Below are 21,722 nucleotides of genomic sequence, written 5' to 3' on the forward strand. Positions count from 1 at the left end.
CGAGCATAAATCATAGCGCTGAATGTCTGACCTGGCAGCGTTCTGCACCTGACTTCACAAATGTTCCCAGGATCTTTTCTATTTGGACAACAACACATGACGTTGCCGGGTTACGTCCAACGCTGGCAGAGGTTTTCGCTGGGCCACAGCCGATTTTGTCCTGATTCCTTGAAACCTCTTTTCCTCCGTCGAGTGGTTCAGTTTTCACCTGTGTGCCGCTGCAACTCTGTTTGTATGCAACATGTTCCAGTACTGCACAATAAACTACAGGAGTCATATGATACATCCGACTGGCTGTAATAGAGAAATAATCGATATTCTCAGACTCCATCATCAGTAGCAGTTTATTTCATACCCAGAAGCCTTTAGCATTAGAGCCTGTGTTTGTTTAAAGCTGCTATAATCAATGTTTTTATATTAAAAATGGCTCACACGGCGATGATTTTGTTGGTGATCCATCTGTTTCTCACCTGGATTTAGCTGGCCGTGCTAGCACTTTACTACACTTGCCTTTTATTGTCCCCCCAGAGATTCATTCAGCTTTATTTCCGTCCTGCATTCTTCCGCGTGGTCATGCAGGCCACCCCTCGTAAAGCTTTTACGTCCCCCGTGCGGGGCCTGCCCCCTGTTTTTGAAGAACCAGCATGTTTTCTCTGAGGAAACCGACGCAGCACGAAAGTTTCGCCTTCAACAAAATAATCAATGAATGATTTAGCAAACTAGATATCTTCAGAGGTTCCTGCATTCTTGCTAGACATGATGGTATGTTTTGCTGGTATGCTATTTACATAAGTGGGGTTAAGTGTTGGAGTCTGGAATGAAAACACAGCAGTTTAGGAACAGTGAACCCACTGAGCGCTGTCCACATCCTGTTTGTGAAGCCCTGCGAGGTTCCCACGAAGCAGAGGTCACTGTCATTTTTGGCTCTGATCCAGCACAACCAGACACTTTCTCCAACCCCCCTGAGCTCCAAAACAATTAGAGAATTATAGAGTCTGGATTCTGGGAAAGTAATTGTTCCGCTAATTTAGCATCTTTTCAGTGTCGTGCAGCTGAAGCGAACCCTCTGAGACACCTTTTCAGTGGGACGTTTTCGACAACAAGCCCGTCTTTATGGATCAAAGCTGAGGAGTTGAGCTGTTTCTGAAAAGACCATTTTGCGTCTCAGCCTCGGCTCGTGCAGCTTTGCGTCTGTGTGAAAAGTGTCGACATGAGAACCGAAGTCTGTTGGCGAACTCCAGGACGTAATGTGATAATGACAGTCATCATGAGGCACATGATGGAGCGCAAAAGCAGTTGTTGGGATGAGAACAGGCCAGTGTTGGGCTGGAGCAGTCTGCCGCACATTGGTCGACGATTACCACATAATCTATTTGCATTAGTTCCATCAGTGCTGGCAGAGCGTCGCCACACCTTTCAGATGACAACCGCAAAGCATTTTCCAGACCTGATGCAGTCAGCTGAAGGCCTCGAGCGCGTGTATGCGTGGGTTTGTGTGTGTCTTCCTCCCTTCATTGAAAAGCTGTGAGTGTGTGGCTGCCAACACAAGATGTTTAAGCAAAGAGGATATGACTTCATGACACATGCATGTCCTCCATGTGTTGGTCAGGTGACTGTGCAGCTGTAGTAAGAACAGAAAAGATTAGATAAGACACACTTTACTGCAGCTCTATACTAAGCTAGGCCTCAACCGAGGAGTAAAACAAAGTGACTGTCCTGAACACCTCAGGTGGCAGAATTTGAGAATAACTGGCTGTCAAAATATATCTAGAGTACATGTTAGGATATTAGGAGCTTTGCATGGAGATTGATTGAGATTGACGGATTGAATGAGATTGAGCCAATCTCATTTGGGTCTGAAGACCCCAAGCTTGAAAAAGCTCTGTAGCTCACTCCTCCTCAGCTCAGGGCTGCATTAATCATTGCTGGCATAAAACACCCAAATCTCTGATTGAACTGTTGGTGGTCATGTTGCATTATGGGGAATGTAGGCGCCGGGTTTGGACACCTAAAATGAGGGTGTGGAATGAAAAAGACAGTTTCTGTGTTTCTGCTGAATCCATCACAAGTCTGACGCTGTTGTGGGTGTGCAGTGCTCAATTAGTGAAATACTCCTTTAAGATTGCTTTTGCAACTGTAAATTCTTTTCATTATTGATTAATCTGTCCATTATTTTTCTGACTAATCGTTCAGTCTGTAAATTGTCAGAAAAATGGACAAAACATTTTCCCAGAACCCAAGTTGATGTCTTTTTGCTTGATGATGTTTAATTGATTATCTAAATTGTTAAGACCAAACCAAAAAATGCACAGACTAAATACACTTGGTAAAGAACACATCGCGTGTCGTGTTCCAGCCTGGCTGCTGGACAGTATAAACTGTATGAAGCAGAGTGTGCAGCGTGTACCGAATAAAGAAATTCCACCTGCTCCTGCTTGTGCATGCAAGGATTTATTTCATTCTACATCTGTGGCCACTCAGCTGATTAGCAGGCGTCCTGAAAGATGAAGAACATTTCAAAAGCATTAAGTAATATTTGAAAAAGCTGAGCTCTGCAGAGCAGCGCGGTGCCTGTGTGCAGGGTGGGGCTCCGACTGGGAGCCTGTGCAGAGCAGCAGTTGTTGGGGCCGGAGCTGCTGGCCGGGCAGCAGCTCGAACAGAGCCGCCTTTGTTAGCCGGGGACGCCGGAGTCCTTGTGACCAGAGCTGCCACTCCCTTTTTGGACAGATGACCCGGGGTGACTCGAGGGAGGGACGGGGGGGCGAGGGGCTCCGGGTGGGAGGATGTGGAGGTGGCAGAACACCCCCGCTCCTCCTCCCCCTGCACAGAAAGAAGGGGCACAGCAGGCATGGATGATTGATTACACAGTCTGTGCTCTGATTGGTCCCCTCTCACGTCGATGCTGTGACAGCTCGGCCACATGAGGAGGACAGAGGGGTGTGTCTGGAGGCGGGCTCCTGTCTTCATTGTTGCTACAGTGAATACTTCCCCTCATTTTGTTGCTCCAGCAGCAGTGCTGCCTGAAATGAAGCAGCAGAAAGAGGAGCGGTGATGAAAGCTGCTCTCCTCCCTGAACAAGAGCAGCCTGTTCTTCTGTCTTGAGACTATTTTGCATGTAGACATTCATTAGTTCCATATAATCGTCCAAGCCACCATGCACATTTACATTTTTATACTGAAGAGTTGTACAGCTTAACTGCAGCAGTTATTAACTACTAAAGGCTTATATAACAAACACTTGTGTAAGACTCCACACTACCAGTAATCATGGAGGAAAAAACACCAAAACAAATAAAAATTGATTGATTCATGTTGGTTTAATGGGGTTATTTTGTGTAAAAGAACAAAGGTTAATTTCATTCTATTACCATTTTATTTATTTATTTCCTAACAAAATAAAATGGTTAACTGAGGTCATTTGTACTGATATTTGGAACAAACTGTTGAAATGCCAGACCCCTCCTCACATCCAACCCCAGATTTTTTTCCTCCCTGTCCTCTCTCTCCATCTCTCTCTGCATCTTTCTTTTTATCAGTCTCTCCATCTGTTCTTCTTATCCCTGCCTCACATTCTAATCAGTGTCACTGTTAACACGTCCACACCCAAACCTGGTCCTGATCCCAACACCACAGCCCTCTGTCATCACCTGTTTCCCCTCCATCCATGTATTAAGAGTGTGTTTACACATATCTGTGTGTGTGTGTGTGTGTGTGTGTGTGTGTGTGGAGATGAAGAAAGCCAGTATTGGCTGAAAGACATTGCACAGCCATGTGTTCCTTATCAGACTGCATCCTAAAAAGGCCAAGCGGAGGCTGCTGTGTACATTCGGCCGTTTCAGAGTATTTATTTTTTGTTGCTTTTATGTGACATTTCCCGAAATGTCTTTCATCAAATACACTTAATCCTGCATCCAGTCGAGCCAAATCGGATACTCGCCCTCATAAGCGTATTTTTATAGGCGTACATAAAACCCCGGAGCGGTCTTCACGTGTTCAGATGTGCAGCGTCTGGCTCCCACAGTTTAGCTGACATTTGATGCGGTTAAATACAGATAAATGTGCAGTGACTAATCATCTTTATTGCTTTCCAGAGTGACCGTCTCCTGATCAAAGGAGGGAAGATCGTGAACGATGACCAGTCCTTCTGTGCTGACATCTACATGGAGGATGGAGTCATCAAGTGAGTGTGTTGGTTCTTCTTCAAGCTGCTGACGGTTGAGTCAAACCACAGATTCTCTCTCTCTTTTTAACACAGCACAATCAGAAAAAAATACAAAAAAGGGCTAATAGTTAAACTTGAATAGACTGTCTGTACACACAACGTTGAAACTGGAGTTTATTTCAGAATTGGGAAAACAATTTCACGCCAAGGTCTATTTAGTATCCGTTCCGGAGTTTTCGATGGTGTCACATGCTCGTCCTCAGCAGCTGGAGTTTGCCCAGCTGTCACGGAAGTGTAGATGTTTAACTTTCCATTTTTCGGAGCGCTTTAAGGGCGTTCTCGTCCATGTTGGCTTAATAAATGGACCTTGAGGTGAGATGTTTTGTTCCCTGCTGTTTCCAGAGAAAATGAAGAATAAACCTCTCAACACTGTATGTAATTACTTCAAACAAAACACTGCAAACAGACCAACCCAGTGACACAGCAGACAGAGAGTCTACAGGCTGAAAAGGTGTAGACTGAAGAGGTTATTACAGCAACCCTTTATATAGTTCACAATCCACTTGGCAGCCAAAGCGACATCAGACATAAAAAAAAAAAATGCACTTGTTTTGTAATATATCAAATTGTTCTCTTCAGACAAATTGGGGAAAATCTCATTGTGCCCGGTGGGGTGAAGACCATCGACGCCCACGGCCGCATGTTGATGCCGGGCGGCATCGACGTGCACACGCGTTTCCAGATGCCCGATCGAGGTATGACGTCCGCCGACGACTTCTACCAGGGCACCAAGGCGGCGCTGGCTGGAGGCACCACCATGATCAGTAAGTCATTCTGCAGTCCTTTTTGCGTCCTATCTGCAAGTGAGTCCGAGCCGGTGCTGCAGTGTGTCTTCCCCCTCCTGTGACTCGTCATTCACTGATTGGCTTTAATTGAAAATATCTTGATGAGAGCAGCAAGGGTGCCAGGCCTGTTCACGACCGAGCCAAGATATAAAACCATCCATCTGCTGAAGTGCTGTGAGCCAGAAGTCACTTCACTTTCCCCCTGGACGCACAGACACTGCGGATTTGGCGCTGTTAGTTTAAACAAAGCGCATGGATGCTTCTTATTCTTGCAGGTCTGTTTTCGTTTGCATCATGTTTCAGGTAAATCTCAGACCTGGTTTTTGCTTTGTGTGGTCAACTTATTTCCCCTGAGTTTGTTTAGGCTTCCTCTTACAGTCCAAAGTCATGCTGGTCAGGTCAGCAACCTTAAATTATTTCCCAAATACAGGAATATCACCGTTAGCGTACAACTTAGCATCTTAGCGTATTGATCAGTGATCTGTTCATGGTGTTTTTCTCTCTTCTGCTACTTTCAATTCATATTCCATGCTGTGTTTTTGCTATGTCTTGCTGCTGTTTCATGCTATAATTGGGAGGGTTGGGTTCTGATTGTCAGATCTGTTTTGGATCCAGTTTCAAGCTGGTAAAATACCCAGATTCAGTTATTTATGCGCTAGATTTGGTGAAACTGAAGATTTTTTTTCTAGATTTTAGCACCGGCTTTATTTCATTTGTACATTATTCACAAGCGATACAGCGGTGTGAAGATAACATGAGGCGATGTAATGTAAAAAGAAAACAGAGCTAAATGAAGTTCCTCTCTAACACTGACCCTCAGCAGCTGAACTCTCCTCCCACTCACAGCAGAACTAACACTCCCAGACGACTCGTGTGTCGTCGTCACCCCGGGATAAACGCTGACTGCTGCAGGGTCACATAGGTCTGCAACCGGGACATTAAGTGTAATGGAATGTGGAATGTCAGTGTGGGAGTGCACGTCATAAGTGCACAGATGTGATAGCACCAAAAATGGAAAGTGACAGAGACAGTCTGAAATGCAATTTTGAGAGGCCAGGCAGAGACATGAACCAACAGAATTTGTATTTGAAACAGATTTCGAACCTGAGATGAATGGGTTTCAGATCTGCTTTAGATTAGAGTGCATGTTCCGTGTGGTCAGAAACCGATCCGGATCCAGTCTAGATATGGCAGAAATCAGACGTGGGCTGCCAGTCTGAACACAGACTGGGCCACTGATCACTGACGTTTCACATTGAGGTACTTAATGATTTTCAGCCCTGATGTGATGCACATTTTCTCCCGACTACACTGAAGGACCCCTGGATCTGCTGCGTCCTCCACATCAGTGTATGTGGGCTCATTATATTCACCCATACTGGTCTGAAAACATCTTGTCTGAATAACATCTTGACAGCATATACGCTTCAGTTTGCCTCTGTGTGGTGGAGACCATGAGCAGATAATGGTTTGCATAGAGGCAGGAGTCGTGCATCTGGTACCTTTCAAAGATCAATATGCTCCAGAAGTGGTCACTTCAGACAAATCTGGAACATATTTGGCCACCACATGTGAGCTCCAGTCGTTCTCAGCCAGTGTGTTTGTGTCTGACAGTCTGTGTGTGTGTGTGTGTCCAGTTGACCACGTGGTCCCCGAGCCTGGCCTCAGCCTCATCTCGTCCTTCGAGCAGTGGCGCGAGTGGGCCGACAGCAAGTCCTGCTGCGACTACTCGCTGCACATCGACATCACCGAGTGGCACAAGGGCATCCAGGAGGAGATGGAGACGCTCGTGAAGGATCATGGTACGAGCACGTAGGCCTGTCGCAATATAATGTCCCAGAAATAATTGCGATAAACAGCATTATTATTTTATGCCACTGATATAATGATAATATAATAGCATAATGATGCAAATACACCCTCTCAGAGAGCAATCAACTTTTAATTCTTAAGAACATTGGAAATGAAAAAATCTAAAAATATCCTAAATGAATAAAATATAAATAAAATAAAACCACTCAACCAAAGCAAGAGATAAAATGAAATCTTGGGCTCTGTTAAGAAAAATTTTACTTAAGAAAAATTGACACGTTATCTTAAGCTGGTTTAGACGTCAGATCAGAAGCAGCACGACCAGAAATGACAACAAAATGTGAGGCAGCATAGCGCCTTTTCTGTTTATTCAGGGTAGGTGCTGTGAAAGAATATTTCAAGCTACTAAAAGCAACTTTGGTAGGTAAAGTTTCCAAAGATTGCAACTCCCAGGCAAGTAACCTGATGACAGTCAACTGCACAACAGAGGAACAAGACTGAGCTCTGCTAGTTGCCTCTAGAAGCTGCAATGTTCACGACAGCCAACAATACTAATAGCACTTTAGAGATCTTACTTATTGGCGACTGAATGCTTCACTGTTGCAGCCCCACTTTGTCCCTGTACAGCTTTCAGACTGTGTTTCCAGATCTTTGTTTTACCACGTCTTACTTGTAGTAATCTGGATGCATTTTACAGTTTGTCTGGTGTCTCTTACCATCCTTTTTTCCTGTTTCTCTCCCTTTCACATCTTGCATTTCCAGGTGTCAACTCCTTCCTCGTCTACCTGGCTTATAAGGATATTTTCCAGCTTACTGACGCTCAGGTGGGCCTTCTTCTCTTCTCCTCTCACTTCATTCTTTGTCAAGCCATGCGTTGCCGACACACAGAAGACAGCATTGTTAGAGAAGGTAAATGCTATTTGGTCAAAATCAAATCAAATGAAAAAAGAAATATGATCTCCTACATTTTCCTTTTTCAATTTGGCTGCGACCTGGAGGTAGTTCGGCATATCGCGGCGCTGCATTCTGCTGTTAACAATGACTGACGGGCCAGATGCAGCTTCTCCTACACTAAATCTAATTAAACTGGAATTATCCTTCGACACGAAGCTTGCTGCTGCACATAAGTCCAAATGGAATCTGCACAAATTGCAGTCAGCCTAATGGTCATCAGTGTTACGCGAGATATGAGACCTGACAGCACTCAAATGAATCCACAGGCAAAGATGCGGTTTGCTGTAGAGGAAAAAGAGGGATTAGCCAGAATAAGAACTGAATCATAACTCGTTGCCTTCATCCAGACAGAGAACTCAGCTAGAGGAGCAACAAGAATAACTTAGTTTATGTATTTCAGTCTGCCAAGATGTTCAACACCATGCTTGAATCTCTTATTTCTGGTAACATGTCTGTTCAGTGGCATTAAGCAATAACTAGAGATTGGTAGCCTACTCTATCATGGAAGCCGTACTGTATCACAGCATTGATTTTCTCATAGCACGCTGAGAGCGTGTTTGTCTTGGCGACGCGTCGTTTCGCGCTGATTAGCCGTGTGTTTCTCTTGGGAGACTGAACGCGTAATGAAAGCCACAAGTGTCTGTCTGACTCATGGTTAGAATAATTAATCCTGCTTGAAAGCTGTTTTCAAACAGAGCAGTGCTGGTCTTTGCACCTGTGTGAGGAATGCTCGCAGCCCGTTGCAGCCAGAGTTTATCATTTTCTCTCCCATGTCAAACTTTGATTGCTCTTTATTGTTGTATGTTTGGCAGCCGGGCGGTGATGACTCACTCAACACGCCGGTTCTCCTTCAGTCCGCGAAGCTGCCGCGTTCCTTAATAAACAATCGGAGTGTGGGAGACTCCCTTACTGTGTGAAAATCAGCCTCCGTGTTTCATTGCACAAAAATATTCAGTGAGGTTATGATTATTGTCTGGGTGATTGTACATCAACATGTCAGTGTAATTAGAGAATTAGCTTGTCTGTAGTGTCCATTATTATATACTGATGGAGAAAGAAAAGATTTTTTGTCCTAAGTGATTACCTTTAGGCTAATTTGTGCCTTCCCTGACCTCAACCTGAAAAAACTTAAATGACAAGATTGACATTTTAAAATGTATTATTAAAGGAAATTATGAGCACAACAAATGATTTCCTCCTGGAGAGTGTTGCAATAACTTTTATCCTAACCTCTGTCTCTCTGAGGCTGTAAAGAAGCTTTGAGCTAAATGCTAACATGCTGATGTTAAGCAGGTGTGATGCTCACCTTGTTCGCTGTCTTAGTTTTGTCTGTTAGCACGCTAACGTTTGTTAATTAGCACTAAACTGCAAGTGCAGAGCCAAGGGAAGACTAGTGTAAGACATTCTGTATTTTTTATTCAGAAAAAGTGTTGAAACAGCCAAGAATCACACTCTGATGTCATCTGTAATCTTAGCTAGACTAAATATTGGTCTTTATTTAGCCTAATCGCACATCACTGATACATAACATGTCAGAAATCAAAGGAAAACTGTGTCGTGGACATGCAGTAAAGACCAGAATTCAACATCTCTGCTGAGTGGAAAACGTTACATTGTGCATCACATGACATCGCTGTGTCTTCCTCTTTGCTGTAGGTGTACGAGGTGTTCAGCGTGATCCGCGATCTGGGAGCCATCGCCCAGGTGCACGCTGAGAACGGAGACATTGTCGCTGAGGTACGACGGTTCACTCCATGAGGGCTGGGTTCTGACATAAATAGACATGATTGTCTGGTGGATGTTGGCCTTCAGATTGGCATCAAAAGGAAAATAAAGCTCTGAGCTTCGAGCATTTCAAGGCAAATATGCATGCACATGACTCAGCATCTCACATTTCCACTGGTTTGTTTGTGTGTGTTTGTGCTTGATGGTGTGTATTTAGGAGCAGCGCAGGATCCTGGAGCAGGGCATCACTGGGCCCGAGGGACACGTGTTGAGCCGTCCTGAGGAGGTACAGTAAGACAGACTTCTGGTTTGACTTTGGGAAGTGAGCAATCACTTCATCTCAGTGTTGTTTTTGCAAGTCCTTTTCCTGCGAAGAGGATTTGACCTTCCCAGCCTTCGCAGCTGTTGGTGCTATGTTGTTTGACAGTTTCACTGCGAAGCTGTGGGTGTCTCACTGCCTTGGAAAATACTTTAACATCCTTTGCAAACTCACCTTCATATGTCTAATGGGAATTTTCCTGTTAAGAATCCCAGAGTCGTTACAGAGAAGACCCCGTTTCACTTTACATGAGTCATTGTTGTTACGCATGAACATCCAGATGTGGCAAAACTGACATTTGAGCTGAGGAAATTCGCTTTCTTTTAGCCTTTGGAGGCATTTGATCACTGGACTCATTTCAAATATTCAGAGGATGCAAATTTTTCATGTATCGGGGAACATGATCCCCTGTCCCCCTGCAGCATGCTTATCATAATGATGAATGAGTTGATTGTAACTGGAATTCTTATTTTTAGTGATTCAGACTATGGTTATTTAGAAAAAAAAAGCACAAAAAAGGAAGTATGATCCAAAAGAAATCACAGACAAAATGAAGAATCCACAGTGCTTTTTCTTCTTGGAACATTTTGTTAGTGTTTGTCACAATCCTGCCATCTCTTTTTTAGAAATAAGTTGCCAAGGTTCTCTTAAGTGTTTTACCTTATTTTTGTTGCTATGGGTAGAAAACAGATTTTCAGGAAACAAATGCATCAGTTTAACATTTGGGGAAATATCCTTCTTGGCTTCCTTGCCGAGAGAAGGTTGATCCTCATTTGTCTCCACAGTAAATATGAATCTGCAGCCACTAGCTTAGCTTAGCACAAAGACTGGAATCAGGGGGGAAGAGCTCGTCTGACTCTGTCTGAAGTTAACAAAAGTCCACCTGCCAGCACCCCTAATGCTTTTTAATTTGTACTAAAAAAACCAAAGTATTTCCCCCTGTTTCCTGTTTTAATGCTAAGCTAAAATAACCGTACGGATGAGAATGGTATTAATTTTCTCACTTAATTCTTGTCAAGAAGGCAAATAAGCACGTATGATGCCCAAAATGAGTACCTGTTGTCAGTATACACCTACTCTGTTAAGAATATAGAGTCTAACAATAAAGAATATTAAGGACTGTATTTAAGTTGTTCCACTCATTTTCAGCTCACTTAACTTATTTTATCGGACTATATTTATCAGACATATAATTTTCAACCCCTACCCCAAGTTTTAACTCTTCGTATGATCATATGAATTTTGAAAAGGCTGATTTTTTTTTTAAGAAAAGCATGAAGCAGTGATTCTCAGTGACTGTGGACAAAGACAGAGGGTCAAACTAATGTCATCCCTCCACTTCCTGTTGTCCCGCCTCACACTCACATGAAAACCTCTCTCTTCTCCAGGTGGAGGCAGAAGCTGTAAACCGCTCTGTGACTGTGGCCAATCAGACCAACTGTCCTCTCTATGTCACCAAAGTGATGAGCAAGAGCGCTGCCGATGTCATCGCTCAAGCCAGGAAGAAGGGTGAGACTCATTATTGTCTACTCCACTAACATTGACATAAAAACTAAATTCTGTTTAGATTTTAGACTACTTACTTTCAGTGCACAGTTCCAAACATTGACACACATGAAACAAACTCCAGGAGGTTAGTGTCTGGTGTTATAATGGGACCGGACTTTCAGGCACTGTGGTCTACGGAGAGCCAATCACTGCAAGCCTGGGAACAGACGGCTCTCACTATTGGAGCAAGAACTGGGCCAAAGCAGCTGCCTACGTCACCTCCCCTCCCCTGAGCCCCGACCCAACCACACCAGACTATCTCACCTCCCTGCTGTCCTGGTAAGAGGATGAGCCAATCATTCAAACTGGACATACAGTGAAATACTGGACTGTTACAACTTCATTTTCTGTACAATGAACACAATGTCTCTTCTGTCCTCTTTCTGTACTTTGACCATCTGTGGTCAAGTGGTGACCTGCAGGTGACAGGAAGTGCACATTGTCCCTTCAACACTGCCCAGCGTGCTGTGGGCAAAGACGACTTCAGCTTGATTCCCGAAGGCGTCAACGGCACTGAGGAAAGGATGTCTATCATCTGGGACAAGTGTGTGGTACGTATATCCTATTATGTGTATATAAATTAAGAAAAAAAAAAAAAATCCCTCTCACCCCCATACTCAAACCCTCTACCAGAGTTTGAGGGTTCTGCGCAGTATCTTAGCTGTTCCTAGGACTGCGCTCTTTGGGACAGAGACCTCAGATGTTGTTCCTGGAATCTGTTGAAGCCTCTCTCCCAGTTTGTGGGTCACTGGCCCCAGTGCTCCGATTACCACTGGGACCACTGTTGCCTTTACTCCCTACATCTTCTCCAGCTCCTCTTTCAGTCCTTGGTATTTTTCAAGCTTCTTGTGTTCCTTCTTCTTGATGTTGCTGTTGCTTGGGATCGCTTCGTCTATCACTACTGCCTTCTTCTGTTCTTTGTCTATCAAGACGATGACTGGTTGGTTAGCCACTACCATCTTGTCATTCTGGATCTGGAGGTCCTCCAGGATCTTGGCTCCGTCATTCTCCACCACTTTAGGAGTTGTCTCCCATTTTGACCTTCGGCCTTCCAGCTCACACTCAGTACAGATGTTCCTGTACACTATGCCTGTCACTTGGTTATGGTGTTCCATGTCGGCTTTCCTGCGAGCATCTTACACACTGCTACTATGTGCTGAATTGTTTCAGGAGCTCGTTTGCACAGGCTGCACCTGGGGTCCTGTCTGGTGTGGTAGACCCCTGCCTCTATTGATCTTGTACTGAGGGCTTGTTCTTGTGCAGCCATGATTAGTGCTTCTGTGCTGTCTTTCAGTCCAGCCTTTTCAAGCCACTGGTAGGATTTCTTGATATCAGCCACTTCTATCTGGCAGTGGTACATGCCGCGAATGGGCTTGTCCCTCCATGATGGTCTGTCCTCCTAGGACAGTTCCCCTTGTACTGTTCTCACTCTCAGCTCTGATTCATTTCAGGTGACAGGAAAGATGGACGAAAACCAGTTTGTGGCAGTGACCAGCACCAATGCTGCCAAGATCTTCAACCTGTACCCCCGCAAGGGTCGTATCGCCGTGGGTTCAGACGCCGACCTGGTGCTGTGGGACCCAGACTTAACAAAGATTATCTCTGCCAAGAGCCACAACTCGGTATGAACTTCACACCATAAGAGTGAGGCCTCTCTATGTCAGATGTTAAAGTTACTAGGTGTATCCTTTCTATGTGATCGCAAACTTCTCCAGGTGGAGGCAGAAGCCGTAAAACGCTCTGTGACTGTGGCCAATCAGACCAACTGCCCTCCCTAAGTCGCTCAGGTTACCAGTGTTGTGAATGCAAACAGTAATAGCTCTAAGAATGTGTGAGCAGCTGAAATGATAATGATAATAACATGTCAGCATGTTTCATGCAGAGCAGGAGCTGAAAGAGCCTCACAAAACAGGATTTAAATGAGGAAAGAAGGTTCAGCAGAATACTAAATGATTAACAACAAGAACGCATGAAATGTTTTTGATCAGTCAGCGGTAATGGAAACAGTTTATACAGTACAGTGAAGAAATGTCCATCCTATCAAATCCTTTCTATAACTAAGTCCTAAAAATGTTGTTTTTTATGTAACAAATGAAACAATTTTAATAATTAGAAACTGCTGATCGTTTTAACAAGGCCTTCCTAGAAGTCACTGTCTTGGAAGAGGTAAGAAACAGGTTGATTGTTGAGCGAAAATCAGCCAAAAAATGATTTTCACTCAACAAACAGCCTGTTTCTAGAAACCAGCTGATTTACATTAGAAATGGGTTGAAGTCTCCACTGGTGTTCCACTTATTTCAAGGAAATAAAATTTTCAGAACTCCATTACAGACATTGTGTGTGCCATCAAGACTTCCCTCCATTGAAACTAAGAGACCCCGATGAATAACAGCCCTAGACCATAAGACACAAAACGCATGTGAACAGGGGTGTCCACATTCTTTTGCCATGTAATGCAAACATAGAAGCCACAAAGGCAACATTATTCTGAATTATGTACATTTTAGAGTCATACAAAAAACATCTACTGTGTGGTAATGATTCATAATAAGAATGCAGTTATTGTAATTGATAACAGCCAGAGCAACTAGTTTATTAGTCCACTTTCTGCTGTTTGACTCTGACTGTTGAACAGGGTGTGGGCCTCACACAGCGTCAGGGGAGTGATGTCATCCTCAAAATCTGCCAGAGAACTGGAACACATCGTTTCTGATTGTTAGCAGGCAGATTGCTGTGTGTGTGTGTGTGTGTGTGTGTGTGAGTGTGTGTGTGTGTGTGTGTAAGTGAAAGAAATACAGACTATTGCCATATATGTTCTTGGAATCTGTTTGCTGAAACTCGTCATGTTCTTTGGTTTCTTTTTATTCCGCTTAGTCAGAAAATGACCAGCTTGTGCTCATGGGAGAAACTGCTCATTTATAGTGTGTGTGTGTGTGTGTGTGTGTGTGTGTGTCACAGTATAGCCCGGCCTAATGGTGATCTCATTTCAAGCTCTCAGAGTCCACCAGATTGCCATGACCTCAGACTTAGCTCCGGTAGCTTTTAGGAGAGAGCAGTCATCCAGCTTCCAAATTCGTCACACAGCAACCTCTCCACCCTCCACACACACACACACACACACACACACACACACACACCCAAACACCCGCACCACCCATACGACCCTCGCTTCCTCCTCTGGCCGTAGAACTGAGGCCTCTGTGCCACATCAGCTGGTATTCCTCAACGATTAGCTTTGCTTTCTTTATTAGCATTAGAAGTCAGAGGGAACGCTTTTAACTCAAGTTAAATCAGTTAAGCTCCTTTCACAAGTGTGCTTTAATCCATAAACACTATGGCAATTTCACATGGTGGCATGATGTGTGAACACAAACTGGAAGTCCATCAGCGTCGCTCTGGCAATTTTTCAGATAAAGCCTGAGTGGGATTTCCATAAATCTACTAAACTAAAGCAGCAACATTCCCAGATACAACATGTGCTGCAGGGAGGTTACATAAACCTTATAACAGCAGGAGAAGGTGAATCACTGCAACACTGCTTTGAAGGTATTATTGGGATGATTTATTATATCTGCGTTTGTGTTTTGAGAAACGAGCAGCTGTAATAAACCATCACAGCAGCTCAGCTGTCGGCTGTCAGAACGTCAGCCTGCCTCAAATCCAAAAAAAACCTCCCTGAAAATCACTTCTATCTTTAACACATGCCACATCCATAGCACCATGTCATGGATAACGTTGCAAAATGTGCAAAGAAGCCAAGGAGTGCTGCTGTTGGTTTGATTCTTAAAGTCTCTTATTTGCTTTAAATATGGATGTATTCCACGTTATCTGCTTCAGGATACCCAAGGTTATTTGTAGAATAGCACTAGTAATAGTAGAATATTAATAGTTTACAAAAAACATCACAACAATACAAAACAGAGGAAGTCCTTAGATCCTCATAATAACAACACATAATGAGGGGTTACAACCAAGAATGACAGCTCATTTAGCTTTTGAGAAGCAGAGTCATCAATGTGTTGAGATACAAGTTCAGGAGTAAGCCTCACTTAAGCAGTAGCCCTTTGGGACTGAAAAGGCAGAATGAGAGCATTTTGGCCTGTGTAACATCCATAATTTAGGCAGTCTATGAGAGTATTTAGAACACGGCTGTACTGTGTTGCCCTCTTTTTCCAACTCATTGCTCTTATCCAGCAGCGCAGCCACCCATGATGACTACAGACCAAAAGATCTATATAGTTAGTTATGTGCATTTGTTTTTGTATAGACTTGTGGATGTTTGACTTGAAACATTATTTCCAGATGTTCATACTTTCTTTCATGTACTTTTCCGTCATTGCTCTCCTCTGCAGACTGTGGAGTACAATATCTTTGAAGGCACGGAGGTGCGTGGCGGGCCTCTGGTGGTGATCAGCCAGGGCAAGATCGTCTTGGAGGAAGGAAACCTTCACACCACCGAGGGCTCGGGACGCTATGTTGCCCGAAAACCTTTCCCTGACTACGTCTACAAGAGGATAAAAGCTCGCAGCAGGGTACAATGCTGCTTTTCAAACCTTGTCTCTTGAGGCTGTGGTTGTTGATGGAGGGAGGGGCGGACACAGAGTCAGACATTTTAGCAATTTTTATAATGACTGATGATTGTTTTGTGGAAACTGGAGGGGTGACGCAGCTTGTTACAGACTGACCCAGGACGTGCCTGCAACCCTCTTAGAGGATGGAATATTTCCTGGTTCCTTTTCACTGCAGTGACAGTTCTATCTGCTTCCTTCAACTGCAGCTGGCTGAGCTGAGGGGTGTACCCAGAGGGCTGTACGACGGTCCGGTCTGCGAGGTGTCGGTCACACCTAAAGCCATGACTCCTGCGTCCTCTGCCAAGACCTCGCCTGCCAAGCAGCCCAACCAGCCCGTCCGTAACCTGCATCAGTCTGGATTCAGCCTATCGGGTCAGTGCAGACATCATTTTTTCTTTGTTGCTTCTCTTTTCTGACTTCATTCTGACAACACATTAAAGGAATGCCTCTATTTTCTATTACGTATACCCAAAATCAAGGAAACTCATTGAGCCTGTTCATTTTCGAATGAATGTCTTCTGAACAGTGAGCATTTATTTTCAATGTTTAGTTATGTGAGTTATGGAATCAAGTTGCAGGTCCTCTCAAAAGTAGAGAAATACATTTTTACTCATCTATAGATACATGGCTAGTAAAAAAAACTTTAATTCAAGGCTTATATGTACAAAGCATTAAGTCATCCTTATTGGAGAGGATGTATTTCTCCACTCTTGAGTAGTGCTTCTGCTTGATGCCTTAAACATCCATGAATTGAGTTAAGCTATGCTCAGGTCACCATAAAGAGCACCATTCATGAAACTGGTCAAAGGGCCTGGTCACGGCAGCATCAGTTAGTGAAAGTGTGGACCAAATTCGATTCGATTCGAGTCAGTGCAAACAAACAGACTCTCTCATGGCACAGAAATGTGAAATCCATCCAACTTTGACAACTGAATTCACATTGCTGACCACTTGCAAACAGTTTTTACGCCTCTGTGCCGGCGACAACACGGGTGCTGGACTCCAAGATGGCGCCCATTCATTACAATGAAAGCTGCTCACACGGCGCATACTCCAAAAAACCTTTTGGTTTGTGCAGCCCCGTGTACAAGTCCGTTAGTTTCTCTTTCCCCAGGCCCCACATGGTGAACAGTTTTTGCTTTGAAAAAAGAAGAATAGTAGAATATCGACTACAGAAATAGACTAGCAGAGTATTTCCTTACCGTACAGTAGGTAAGAATTCTGAAACTTAGCCTTTCACGTCGTGTTTCACATGACTGTTGCCTTGCAGGCTGCTGTGGTCCACAATGGAGGAAGCTATTGTTTTAGCTAATGCTGTTTCATACACTATCTTTCAGTTAATTGCAGTTTTGTGGTGAGATCATGATATGTTGTGCAACCGTGCGCTCTGAAATGTGCTCTGTTTTTAGTTAGCAAGCTGGCTAGTTTGGGTCACAAGCACGCTAACAAGCATCTGTTACCGCCTTTGATTGCAACAACAAAATATTTTTTCTCTTCTGGTACAGTTGACAAGGCCCAACAGGAAAATCCCCAGTTGGAAAAATTATAGAATGACCCCCAATAAACTGTTATCTTTGTATTTTTGCAGAATATAAACACAACCTTGAATAGCCAGCTTTCCTCTTGATCTCACAGGCGCTCAGATTGACGACAACGTTCCCCGCCGGAACACCCAGCGCATCGTGGCGCCACCAGGTGGCAGGGCCAACATCACCAGCCTGGGTTAGAGCTCCGGCCGTGGCCGCCGAGGAGGACAAGAAGATCTGAGGAGGGACGGCCAACAGGAGCTGAGGGGTCAAGAAACCACGTCACGACATCGGGGGCAGAACCCTTCACAGCACCTGACTGGGCTGTCCGTCAGCCTCGATCTTTCACCTCCTCCTTCGCTGCGTTTCACATACCCACTCTCCTCCTCCCCAAACCCTGATCCTAGAGGACACAGTCAGAAACAAAAACCATAAAAAAAGGTCTGCCTCATATGATGAAAAAAGAGAAAAGAATGAAAAAAATGAAAACACTCCTTATTTGAGCACTTTTGACGACATTGTTTAGTTTTTTTATACCGTACTTTCTCCCTGCCATGTATCCTTTTGATATTTGTTTTACTATTGTTTTAATAGAGGGATCAAGCGAGGCGAAACTGAATTGAAGCAGTTAAGAAAAGAGGATCATTTTCATGCAGGATGACTGTTGTATTTTCATTCTTTCTTTTCATTTCTGGGAGTAGTTCAAATGGTACAAAACCAGTACTGTTTTTCTTGCTTTCCTTAGATAGGCCAAATAGTAGGTTGCGTGAAATTGAACAGTCTTACACTTTCTTTAGCAGACAAGAATCTAATGCGTCCTTCAAGCTGTTGATTATCTGTGATTTATATTACGTTGCATTTCAATTGCTTCACTGTCCAGTACTATCAATATCCAACTGATTATATTCACAATGAGGACGGCCTTAAGATTTGAAAAATTGATCTTTTATTAGGGTTATTAACTCTTCCTGCACTGGCTTTCACCTCATGTTTTCCCACCTGTGGCTTTGCTCAGGTGCATGAGTGAAAAAAACGTATTCCATATTTGGCAGCTGCCTTACAGCTTGTGATTCTTATGAAGCAGGAGGAACCTTGGCAGGTAGTAAGTAGAGCTTTATGCCTCATCTCGGAGCACTAGAGCGTCGTTGAGTGTGAGAATTGAAGGAAAGATTTAGAGAGGGAAGAGAAAGTTGTATTCGCTGTCGCTTCAACCTCAACCTTTCCTTGCCTTATTGTTTCTCAATGCCGTCCTTTTAGAGAACTTTAAGTAGTGCACGGAAGGTGCCATTCACTATGCAGCTACAATTTTCCCAGCTTGTTTGCATTCCAGTGAATCATAAAGGTCCAAATTTTTGATTGACAGCTGTCCAACCGTCCATCACCAACCAGTGCATTCACATACAGAATGTTTCTCCTCCTCCTCCTCCACATGTGACTGTTTTATACTCATCAGAATCCCTCTTTCCGTTCTACTCTTTATGTGCCTGAACCCACAGAAGTTGTACTGATAGTTTGATTTTTCTTGTTTTGTTATTCTTATTGAGGTAAGTGAAGGATGTAAGATAAAAAGATGTAAAATAGCCAGGATTAACCGATTCAAAGGTGCCAGATTTTGTGCTTTCACGGGGCCTATTCTGTCGGTAGAGCCCCTGTAAAGACGAAAAATGCTCGATATCTTGAAATGTTCTAATGTTTTAGAGTTTTTAACTTGTTGTCAAACTGCTTTTTAGTGTCATTCTGTAACTAGGTGCCTAAGGGCTGAGCACTATTGATTTACGCTTGAAAGTAGACATGAGCTAATGTACTTCTGACTAGTGTGCAGTGTTGATGTGTGAGGGATGGGACACGCACAGCAGGCTCCTGTACAGCACACCTTACTGTTGTGAACGTGACGTCGCTCCGGGCCGTGCTGAGCGCTCATATGTTTCTTTTTTTCTTCTTCTTTTGTTTTTTTTGCATGATCTGGTTTTCATTAGGCCAAGCAACTGATTTCCTGTGTTCTTATGTCAACGAGGTCTTGGCAACCAGTTCTTCTCCGTAACTCAACACTGAGCAACAAGCTCAGACTGACATGGACGCAACCAGGGTCCAGCTACATACACGCAGATTAAGACTAGCCTGTGCTTTAGACTGGTCTTAAATAGTCTGATGAAGACCTTTTCCTTCATAGACCTACTTGCTGCAACACTTGAGAGATAGCTCTAGCTTTAGCGAATAATTGGACACGTTAAACGGTGTCACAAGTCTTTGGTTTGTCATTTGATGAAGTCATTTGAACTAGAAATGGCCCCTGACTCGCTCACACATATGAATACATTCACAAACATACATAATGTAGATATTGAAACTTACACCACCTCTGTGTTTGTGCTTTCAACCCCAGTTTTTCATGCCCCCTCCCCTCTGATCTGGCTGCAGGCCTATAGAAGGCAAAGGCTGTCAGCATTACCAATGGGATATATTTAAAGAATCCAAAACATGTCTCTGAAGCATTCAAAGGTGAGACATAAACATTGTATTTCTACTTATTTGAGCTTCCCTTCATTCTCATTGGCACAGTCTACACTCTGTTACTCACTACCACCACACTAAAGAGCATGTGGGTGAAGCAAAGGAGGTGTAGTCCTCAGTACAGTGTGGCTCTTGTGAGAGGAATAGTATGCTTCTTGTATTCTTGTGTTTTCTGTGTCACTCCTTCCTCTCAGTTCGTCTATATCTGTCTTTCATTCTTCTCCCCCCCTCCCTCCCTCCCTCCATGGCTCATTTGTTGTTTCTGGCTGTTGCCGTGGAGACAGACCCCTCCGCTCTCACAGGGTTCTGCTTTTTGTTTGTCATGGCAACGCTTGTCAGATTGGAGGTTGCCATTGGCAACCTGTCCTGACCTGGTGCTATTTAGTACAGCTTTGCGCCTGCACACACACATACACACACACACACAAACACACCCACACACGTTTTTATAATTATTCTGTGACAGTGCTGCACCATTTCTACATGATCCTGTACTGAGTTGTGTGGAATCCAGAGTCCTTTGCTGCTGAAAAGAATCTATTAGAGTCCAAAGCACACCACAGAATACTGTAGAAACACACACACACACACACACACACACACACACACACAGCTACTTCAATCACTTTGGGGGACATTACAGAGACTCACATTCATGTCCTGCAGACTTACCCTAACCCTAACGTTAAGCGCTGATCCAAAAATCAGCTTTTTCACACTTGGGGACACGGCTTTTGTCCCCATTTGGACAAGCCGTCCCCAATTAACTGGTCTTTAGTCTGAAATGTGTCCCCAGAAGTAGCCCATGCCAGAAACACACACATCAGACAGCCGTTGCTGTGATGCAGCACCCATGCCTGAAGAATTGACTTGGATATTAAATACCAGCTGTCAATGCTGGCATCCTCGCCGTGTCCCATGCCTCCTCGATTTACACACACTAAAACACACACTTATACTCCTTCAACGCTCTGTCAGCTTGGATGCTTTTCTATGCCATATTATGCTAATGATATATGAGTGATATGTATGTACGCAACGTGCTGCAGACTGAGAGGAGCTTCCTTCTGTTCTGAGGTTGTCGATGCTGTTGAACACCTTATTGCCCCCCTGCACCCTTCCGTCCCTCTCTGTAAGCCTTTCCCCTTTGTGAAAGTGAAACTGTGTGATGGTATTTGTCTTGGTGGCTGTGGGGTTTCTGGGATGCTTACTCAATATGGAAAAAGTGTCAAATCCCATGGAAGGTAATGTAAAAGAAAAAAAAGAAAACGAAAAAAAAAAGAAAACCAAGGACTTCAAAGAATTAAAAAATGAGGGAAAAAGGAATGAAATCTGTTTCTTCTGTTTGTCGACTTTCATGTTTCATGTTAGAAGCTGTCTGTAAGTCATTAAATATAGACTGAAAATGAAACAAGCGCAAAACAGACAAACTCTTGGAGGACATTTGTAGTGAACTACCACAAACAAAATCTGCCACTTTTCAGAATGACTTCTTGCTTAGTTTTTCCTGTAGATGGTATCAATGATGCATCAGACAAGATAACTGGGACACCCAGAGGTCCCAGTTCTATCACAACCAGTTTGGACCATGTACTCGTTCAAGGAAGTGTAGTGTAGTCGGGTGTTTAGAGGTGTTCAGCACATGTACAGATGAATGTTTTAACACTGAGTCCTCAATGTGAAGTGAGTATACTGAGTCATCATTTATCACACTGACTGAATCAGTAGGTGTTTTCACTGGATCTCCAC

At 43.8% G+C, this 21,722-nt stretch overlaps 1 protein-coding gene across 3 annotated transcripts in view; it reads left to right on the forward strand.

Annotated features, from left to right (window-relative positions):
* The window catches only part of dpysl2b (dihydropyrimidinase like 2b), a 29,344-nt gene extending 8,040 nt beyond the window's left edge, over positions 1-21,304 (forward strand). For all 3 annotated transcript variants that reach the window (XM_076757505.1, XM_076757504.1, XM_076757506.1), the window contains 13 exons: positions 4,092-4,180; positions 4,802-4,986; positions 6,645-6,809; positions 7,582-7,643; positions 9,430-9,510; positions 9,716-9,784; positions 11,206-11,326; positions 11,488-11,644; positions 11,775-11,916; positions 12,817-12,987; positions 15,718-15,897; positions 16,143-16,308; positions 17,572-21,304. In XM_076757505.1, the coding sequence (XP_076613620.1) occupies positions 4,092-4,180; positions 4,802-4,986; positions 6,645-6,809; positions 7,582-7,643; positions 9,430-9,510; positions 9,716-9,784; positions 11,206-11,326; positions 11,488-11,644; positions 11,775-11,916; positions 12,817-12,987; positions 15,718-15,897; positions 16,143-16,308; positions 17,572-17,663 (1,680 nt within the window). In that variant the 3' untranslated portion in view covers positions 17,664-21,304. The remainder of the gene's footprint in view (positions 1-4,091; positions 4,181-4,801; positions 4,987-6,644; positions 6,810-7,581; positions 7,644-9,429; positions 9,511-9,715; positions 9,785-11,205; positions 11,327-11,487; positions 11,645-11,774; positions 11,917-12,816; positions 12,988-15,717; positions 15,898-16,142; positions 16,309-17,571) is intronic.
* Positions 21,305-21,722: the final 418 nt, after the last annotated feature.

This window comes from Chaetodon auriga, chromosome 19, assembly GCF_051107435.1.
Source record: "Chaetodon auriga isolate fChaAug3 chromosome 19, fChaAug3.hap1, whole genome shotgun sequence".
Taxonomy (NCBI): domain Eukaryota; kingdom Metazoa; phylum Chordata; class Actinopteri; order Chaetodontiformes; family Chaetodontidae; genus Chaetodon; species Chaetodon auriga.